Below are 9,025 nucleotides of genomic sequence, written 5' to 3' on the forward strand. Positions count from 1 at the left end.
TTCCTTATTCCTTTCAGTACTTGTGGACATCTTAAGTATGACTACATAAAGAAATCGTATTTATACAGCTTTCTCTCTCTTTGTGTTCAAATATTCTAAAACTTTCTTCTTCTAAGATGCTGAAGTTGCTATAAATTGATAAGACATGTGTATTTCAACAACTGAAGAATATTCTTAGAGGCAGTTACATCCAAGTTAGTGAAATTGGTTCAAAACAAGAGTAGATATATGGAACAAAGCCTGCTAAATACTTCCACTGTGGCCTGACCAGGTGCAGCCCATGAAATTCTAAGCTTGTAATAAAACTTAGAGTGTCAGCGCTGACTTATCAAAATAGTTGCAAGCAACCTGGAACAAATATAAAGATATTAGAAAACCAATTCTGCAATTTAAATGCATTTGAGGTCCATATCACTTGTCACTACCCCCCCCCAGTTTAAATTTATAGGAAACACTGCAAATTTAAAAAATATAAATATAGAGGCCAGTATTTAGATAGTTTAATTCTTTTTAAAAGTGGCAAGTTATTAAGCCTTTAAGAAGATAGAAATAAGTTTATTTTTAATAGTGTATCTAACACCCACATATAGATCATTTTTATTACTTTCTTTTGAATCACAGCAAAATCATTCCACTCCAAAGGGACTTCTTGGGATACTAATTTAGTATCCAAAATGAGCAATTTTCCTGAAAGAAAAGGGAAATTTTAACAGTTAACTGGTGTTCTTACATATCTATGTCCATAGAAATGATTTGCACTTTTCTTACTGATATTCAAGGAAATGTGATTGATTCTCCCCATATATATTTTCACTTTCAAGTTACCATAAGGGGTTGACATAACATGGAGAAATTGCTCCCAAGCAATGGTCAAAGAAAGTTTCAGCACCAGGTTGTCTTCTGGACAGTGAACAAGAAGGCTCTCTTTTGTTCTACCTGCAGGTGCAGTCACCTGTAGATTCTGCCACTATGTCACCTGTGGAAAGGACAGCTGCTTGGGTCTTAAACAACGGACAGTATGAACAAGTGGAGGAAGAGGCAGAGCAAAATCCAGATGAAGCCAATCATACAGAAAAGGTAACAGTTATCTAGGTTCTACCTTCTAGCCACATCTACAAGAAGTCACTGGAAAATATAACGTGCAGAGATCATCAGTATAAAGTTGCACAGCTCTTTTGTTCGATTATCAAACATCTGGATGTTGCTGTTTTTCCTTTGTCAGGGCTTGGAAGCTAGGCCAGATAATTGGGGGCTAGAAGTTGTGTTCAGATAAATCAGGAATCTTTTAAGATGGCTACTTTCAAAACCATTGAGTTGATTTTCCTATTCTTTGGGATTCAGTGTCCTTTTTAAAATGTTTATATTCAGAGAGTTATTTTTAATTCAAGCTCTTGTAACAGCAGAATACTTTGTGGCTGCTTCTCTTGCTTTTCCTGCTGGACCCTTTCTTGGATACTCAGAGTACTACAAAACTAATCCATGTTGTCACATCCTTCAAGATTTCCTGGTCTATTGTCCTTGGAAGTCAACTCAGAAGCTCCAGCTAAGAAAAGAGGCTACACAGTCTAGTGAAAATGAGTGAGGCTGTCCAAACACATTTCTTCATACTGGCCATGGTTGCCAGTATGTTTCTAGATTCAGTTCAGTGCTTTCACATGCTAATGAAGTTCTTCACAACTAGAGTCCAACATGCTTAGGTAAAGCTGGTAGTACTCCTGTATCAGTATAGCAGCTGTTTGCAATACCAGTTCCATATATGAAAAAAGTTACATGCTTCTAAAATGAAAATATTTTTAAATAATTTATTTAGGGCTTTCGGTTGTTTCTTTCTCATGTTACTGGCTTCACTTGTTTATTTTTGTTGATGCTTCTAGTAATGACTTTTTATTATTTCTCTTATGCTGCCTTGAGTCCTGGAAACTGGCTTAGGAATTACTAAATAATGAAAACTTTTACCTCCCGTCCTCCCGTCTTCAGTATCAGCAAGAGATTGTCAAGCTCAAGGATCGCCTGAAGGCATCAAGTCGCCGGTTGGAGGAGTATGAGCAGCGTCTCCTAGTGCAGGAACAACAAATGCAGAAACTCATTTTAGAGCACAGATCAATGATGGAAGACAGCAAGGAGCGGCTGCGAAAGCAGCAGGAGGAGAAGGATAGCCAGATGAAGAGCATCATCAGCAGGTTAGGGAGGGAAGAGCTGAAGGGAGAAAGTTCTCTCTACTTCTAACAGTGGCATCCTTTGTGAAATGTGACCGTTGCTTGCTAAATGGAAATCTTTACCTTGCATATAGCATAGATTGCTCATAGTCCAAATTCATACTGTTATTTGATGTTGTTAGACCGCATTATGTGAATAAGTTCACATGAGTTCAAAGGCTATGTAGTTTATATTCAGTTTCACTGCAATGCAATTTAGGCCAAGCGATTGTGAATTCTGGAAACTGAAATCCCAATTCATGGAGATGATGATATTTGGGCTGGTGTAGGCATCCCGATTTCCTTGTAGCACCCACTCAAAACAATTTGGAGCTTATTCATTGAAATGCTTGTTCAAGGAATAAAACAGCAGATGGCAATCTTTTCATCTTTAGCATCTTCACTAAGCCAATGTTTTGTCTTGTTTTCTTTTGTGATGCTCCAGATATCCAAACTCTTGCCTTTCTTTTAGATTAATGGCTGTGGAAGAGGAACTAAAGAAAGACCATGCAGAAATGCAAGCGACCATTGATGCTAAGCAGAAAATAATTGAGGCACAAGTAAGGACCAATGTTTTTACTTATCTATATAGTTACTACTCCTTTGCCATTCCTTATCTTTTCATTGTTCCTTATTCTGAAATTAAGGCTCCGAGTCCTGTTTTCAGAGGCAGCATCTTTGTGGTTCAAGAGGAAATAGAAAAGGGATGACTTTTCTCTTAGCCCAGAACATAATAGATCGAAGTGTCTATCATCCAGATACTCAAAGCTTCATGTGCTCAAAGCCATGGTTGCAGAATTCTGTCCGATACACAATGCTTTGAATTATAGCTTTTAGTTGCACTTACTGTAAAATAAAACAGGACAAAATAGGACTTAAAACACAAAATAATTTTAATCTCTTCTTTATGCTACAATTATGAGCCCTATACATGAAAAATATCCTTTGCCTATAGAATCATCTTGTACTTTAACACTGATCAATGTTAGGGTCAGCATTAGCCACATTTTCCTAAATATACCAAGATGAAAGAGCTAGAAAATGCTCTAAGCTGCTTTTGTAAATTTTCCGTGGCTTTGTTGTTATTATTACTGTTCCTTCAAGTCAATGTTGACTCCTGAAGATTACCTGAACAACTCCCTGAAGTATTCTTGGCAAAATTTCAGAAGTAGTTTGCCATTGCCTGCTTCTTAGGGATGAGAGAGAGTGACTGTCCCAAGTCACCCAGCTTTGTGCCTAAAGTGGGACTAGAACTCATAGACTCCCAGTTTCTAGCCTGATGCCTTAATTACCATACCAAACTGTCTCACTCCATGGCATTCCATCCATTTAAATGTACTGATATTACTTTGGTTGTAACTCATGTTTATAAGTAAGCGTTTGCTTAGTGTCCTGTGATGAATATAAATGTTCTCCTGGTTTTTTCACCTTTAGCCCAATTTTATCAAGCAGGGTTTTTTCACCTTTAGCCCAATTTTATCAAGAGAAGAAATATTTTCTGAATATTTTGTTTGAAAAGCTGGTTTTAAGTATGGAATAATGCCACAGGATTTACAATATGGACTTCTGGAGATTGAATAAAGATAGTGGCTAAATGGAAAGCAAATTTCCCCAGCTCACTGAATTGATACAAACACAATTTCTGTTCTTTAGTTATTTATGAATGATGTTCTATATGGTTGCTGAGAGCTAAGCCCACCTGGGTTATCTTCAAGCTGTTTGATTCATTCAGAGCAGCATGGAATCTGGCTAAGGGCTTTGTGATAGATTATTCCAACAAGAGAAGAAAAAACAAAAACTCCAAACAAAATTCCCACTGGCTGTGTGAGAATTCTGCTGCCCTTGCTTTATCCCACAGAGAAGCTTTGTGGAATCAGGAACGGCAGAGACTGATTTCCCACCCTGTGCTTAGAATGCCCTCTTTCCATCCACTCATCAGCAAATCCTTTTTTTCCTGTCAGTCTGTTTTTGCCTGTTGAAGGTATGGTAGCCTGTATATCACTACTGCTTCCCCCCCCCCCTTTAATTAACAGACCTGTATTGTGAGAGCTACATCCGTTTGTAATGGCAATTGACATCATCTCTGTGTTAAATTACACTTCTTAAAAGGGGGATGAGATAATTCAAATGTCTAATCAGATCTCTAGCAGAGTACTGTTCTGGCCTGCCCTAGTGCACTTAATATTTCCCCAATCCTACCCTTATGCATTCCAGTTTCTGCTGCTCTCTGAATTTGTTTGTGAATTTCATAATCCATAAGGATTTCATTCTAAAGAACTTAATAAATTTATGTTTTGCAACTTTTATAATGATGATGATGATGATGATGATGATGATGATGATTGATGATGATGATGATGATGATGATGGAAATGAACTTGGAGGTCATCTAGTCCAACCCCCTGCTCAGGCAGGAAACCCTATACCATTTCAGACAAATGGCTGTCCAGTCTCTTCTTTAAAACTTCCAGTGTTGAAGCATTCACAGCTTCTGGAGGCAATTTTATGACATTATAGGAAAATTATTTCTGAGAAGGAACTGATTGCTTTAGGGAGATGGGGAGTGAGATCCAATCGGACAAAGCACTGGACTTCATAAAAAATGAGTTGACTATAGGCAATTTTAATTACAGTATCACTTTGCTCTCATGACTGTACAGTTGCCTCTTTTCACAAACACATTCCATATATTTACACCTGTTAGATGTTAGCCTTTTCAAACCCGAGTACCTTTCAGATGCATGTCTAAATCTTCTGTGTAGCTGACAAAACTCCTTCTGACAACCACTTTTCACATTGTTTCTGACTATGTCCACAGTGGGAAAATGGGTAACAAGCACTTTACTCCTTCACAGGACACTGGTTTTATGACAGCCCTCGGGGAGAACAAACCAGTACTGAGATTATTGAATATTCTCGAACTGTGCCAAGATATAATGGCCATACTGTATATGCTTATTCTTAGTCTATTAAGTTATAGATTATTCCATTCTGGGTGTGCATGAATGCTCAGCTAAATAGGTTTGGATTGTTGTTCGGGGCATCATGTGAATATTGGACTTGTAAATAAATTAAGTAGTGATACATATGAGCCCAATATGGAATAGATAATAGGTTGCTTATATTTTGCCAGATGTTAAACCTGCCACATGATTATTAATAATGGTAGGCCATCCAAAACTTGTCCGGGATGCCTTCATTGGTCATAACCTTATGCATGAAACTTCTCTACTTTCCACTTACAACTCAGGGTAAAACGCAGCATGCAGCATTTCTCAAAAATTTAGGTCTCAGATTTTGAATGACAGTCCTTAGGAGAAATTGCTCCATGATTTATCATATGGTAAAAGTATGTAGTATATAGTTACTGTGTTATTAGACCTCTTTCCTATGATTTCTGTTTTTTGTAACTGAACAAAAACTGCCCTCAATAGTGTCTCTCTTCAGTCCCAGAGGCCTTGTATTAAATTTTATCAGTAAATTAATGAGATTAAAATCTTCCCTTTCAAGAAGTGATTTGTTCATTATTTCTGCATGTGTTTTTCATATTTTTTTGTTGTTTGTTCTTCTTCTTCACATTCTTCCCATGCACAACGTTTGACATTCTGTCAAAAAGTATTTGCTCCCTTTCAGATTTTTTAAATTTCCTATGTCTTTGCCATTGCTGTCTGAGCATCATGTAGATTCTACTGATATTAAAATGTTAAAGAACTGCAAAATCCCAGGGAATGGTTATGACAGGATCTGAAATAAAGAACAGGACATACTGAACATTTCTCAAATATTACTGAGCTGAAGCAGTTTGTCCTGAAGGAATGAGCTAAAATTCCTTCTGTTGGAATCTGATTGCCATATTTATCAGTGTAGTTCTCTCAAGCGGACTTCAGGTCAGTGTCTTTGGAGATCCCAGTTGTATATACACCCAGACTCTGGAATAATCTGCCCTTTCACTACCGTTTCCTGTTTTCCTTTGTGTAAGAGCCAATCCTAAACTTCTGTTGTCTTCTGGGTTCTGCCTCAGTATTTCTGTGTGATCCATGTGTAAATGTACAATTGGCAACTCCCACAGAACAGATTCTGGAGAGCTGAAAGAGGCAAGCCTGTTGCATTTGGCTGATGGGCTAGGAGAAACTCTTAGAAGAAGTAATGTGACATTGATTTTACCTTCACTGTTTCAAATCCAGTGAAACTCTGTTGCTTGCTGTGAACATAGACAAATGTGATCTCTTTTGGTTTTGTTTTCTGTTGCTCCTGCAGGAGAAAAGGATCCTCTCCCTGGATTCAGCCAATACAAGATTGATGAGTGCCCTAACTCAAGTGAAGGAACACTATGACATGCAGGCCCGGAGCAGTGTCTCTCCTACTAATCCGCCCAGACTTTCTATCACAGAAAGTGGAGAATTTAGGAACAGCAGCTGCTAACTTCAAGTTGTCCCATCAAATGAATTGCCATCTTTAATTTCCCTTGCCCACTCCAAGCCTGGTTGACCAACTCCCTTGGTGTTCTCCAAAATTATCTGCTTAAAAGCAGAAAAAATCAGGGAAAACTGGACTGCTTGCCACCACCATATAATGACCTGCACTAACGACCTGCTTGGGCTTCCTTTCAACATTGCAGCTGGTAATCACATTTCCACATTTCAATTTTCTAGTTTTTCAACTTGCCTCTCTAAACTAAATCTCGATCATGGCAGCAACATGTCATGTGCTTCAGGGTACATAAGGCAGAACAGGCATCAATAGTTGCCTGACTAGATGAACACAGAAAAGACTGCTTAATTTTGATCAGGGATCAAAAAAGTTAAAAAAATTGAAAAACAGATATTGTTTGAAAATCAAAAGTTTAAAAAACAAGAAATGTGTAAAAATGTAACAAAAATATTTAAAAGGTAAACATGTTAAAATTAAGTTTTGAACACTTTGTTAAATATGTTATTTGGGGGAATGATAGACATGTTGCTGACCCGTTCACTGCTATTTAGGTTTTATTTTTTGTTTGTTTCCTCTAATTTCTTCTGTAAAGAGGTTTTTTGGCAATTTAGATTGTTTTTAAATTTAGATGTTATTAATTTTAGTCAGCTGTTTACACAGACCAAGAGCAAGGAGTTTCATCTGAAATGCATTACGTCCCCCTACTTTCCATTTCAGCAATGAAACTGACATTTGATAGCAGGTGAGACAGGAATACTATTCAAGAGTCTTTACCGAAAACATTTCACCCGGTGGGGCAAGACAACTGCAACATGCAACTCATCCATTATCTCTCTAGCATTTCTTAGCTGTCAGGAATGACTATATACAGGTAGTCCTCGAGTTATGAATGTAATGAAGCCTGCCCATTCCATTTGTAACTTGAGGATTCGTAGGAGTGAATCTCCTACCTTGAACGCGATTCACTCCCAGCTTTCGCCTATGCATTCACTAATTTAATGTGTGGGCGAATGCGCGGCTTGTTAAGTGAACATGAGGTGCTTCCGACCACCCAAGGCCTCCCCCGACCCACTGAAATAACTCATGTTCCCTCCCCTGGGGGCCCACAATTGCTCCCCCCCCATCCTGCCATGCCAGGTTACTTACCTTGTGAAGATCTGTCTCCTCACCAGCTTGTTTCTTTCTCTGCTCTGGGCAAGAGCAGAGGGAGGCCTCTGAGGCCCAGAACAGACCTCCAGAAGGATGTGGCTGCCTCCCCGACCTCTGTTTTGGGCCTCTGAGGCTTGGAGGAGCCTCCGAGGCCAAGAATGGGCCTTCGGAGCCCTGCTGAAGCATCCCCTGGCATCCTTTCTAGGCGGCAGCAACCCTCAAAAGGCCTCTGATGTCTGGATCTGGCTTTGGGAGCCCTGCTGAAGCGTCCCCCAGCATCATTTCCGGGCGGCAGCAGCCCAGAAAAGGTCTCCAATGCCTGGAAATGACGCCGGGGGACGATTCAGCGGGGCTCCGAAGGCCCGATCTGGGCATCAGAGGCTTTTCTGGGCTACTACCGCCTGGAAAGGATGCCGGGAGACGCTTTAGCAGGGCTCTGGAGGCCCATTCTGGTCCTCAGAGGCCTCCTCCAGGCTTTTGAAGCCCAAAGTGGAGGCCGTGGGCGGCGGCCACATGCTTCCAGAGGTCCATTCTGGGCCTTGGAGACCTCCTCCAAGGCCCAGAACGGAGATCCGGGGAGGCTTTTGCATGCCTCCAGAGGTCCATTCTCCTCTGGCTTCCGTTCTGTTCTCTGTTGCAAAGAACAGAGGCCTAAACTACCATGAGATCACGTGAGATCAGTAGCATGAGATTTTGTGCCACTGATCTCGGGTGATCTTGCGTTACTTTAGGCCTCCATTCTCTGCGAATGCAATGAAGGAAGCAGTGAAACAGCCAAGATAGCGAAGGATCTTTGCAAGGTGAGTATCCATAGGCCTAGTGCCTAGGGAGACCCGGGAAGGGGAAGGAGGGAATAGCCAGGGTGAATGTTGCAGTGCCACTGTGGTTGGTTGTAAGGGCGAACGACTGCCGTGGTGCGGCAACATTCATAATTTCAGGACTTTTTCATAAACACTCAAACATTCCCTAAGGAACGCTCATAACTTGGGGATTACCTTTACACATTTCTCATTGAGGGCTATTTTCTTCGTCCCCTACATTTGTAATTATGCCGACACCAGTTAAAATCTTGCTGTGGAGAGTGAGCCCTATCCATTCCTTCTCACAGCCCATACTTTCCTCTTGGTGATCTAGTTCTCCATTCCCATATTAACCTGGGTACCTATTTGGTATGGCAGGCATCCTTCTTACATGGGGACGCAATTAACTCTCTTTTTCAGTCAGGGTTCTTCTCCCGCAGGGCAAAATTG

General features: G+C 40.3%; 1 protein-coding gene across 1 annotated transcript in view; it reads left to right on the top strand.

The window, feature by feature from the left end:
* Positions 1 to 6,617, top strand: part of RASAL2 (RAS protein activator like 2) — a 35,563-nt gene extending 28,946 nt beyond the window's left edge. Inside the window, exons 10-13 of the mRNA XM_015811258.1 lie at positions 943 to 1,077; positions 1,978 to 2,180; positions 2,668 to 2,755; positions 6,453 to 6,617. Coding sequence (XP_015666744.1) covers positions 943 to 1,077; positions 1,978 to 2,180; positions 2,668 to 2,755; positions 6,453 to 6,617 — 591 coding nt within the window. The remainder of the gene's footprint in view (positions 1 to 942; positions 1,078 to 1,977; positions 2,181 to 2,667; positions 2,756 to 6,452) is intronic.
* The last annotated feature ends 2,408 nt before the right edge of the window (positions 6,618 to 9,025 follow it).

This window comes from Protobothrops mucrosquamatus, unplaced genomic scaffold, assembly GCF_001527695.2.
Source record: "Protobothrops mucrosquamatus isolate PMUCROS unplaced genomic scaffold, P.Mucros_1.0 scaffold35, whole genome shotgun sequence".
Taxonomy (NCBI): domain Eukaryota; kingdom Metazoa; phylum Chordata; class Lepidosauria; order Squamata; family Viperidae; genus Protobothrops; species Protobothrops mucrosquamatus.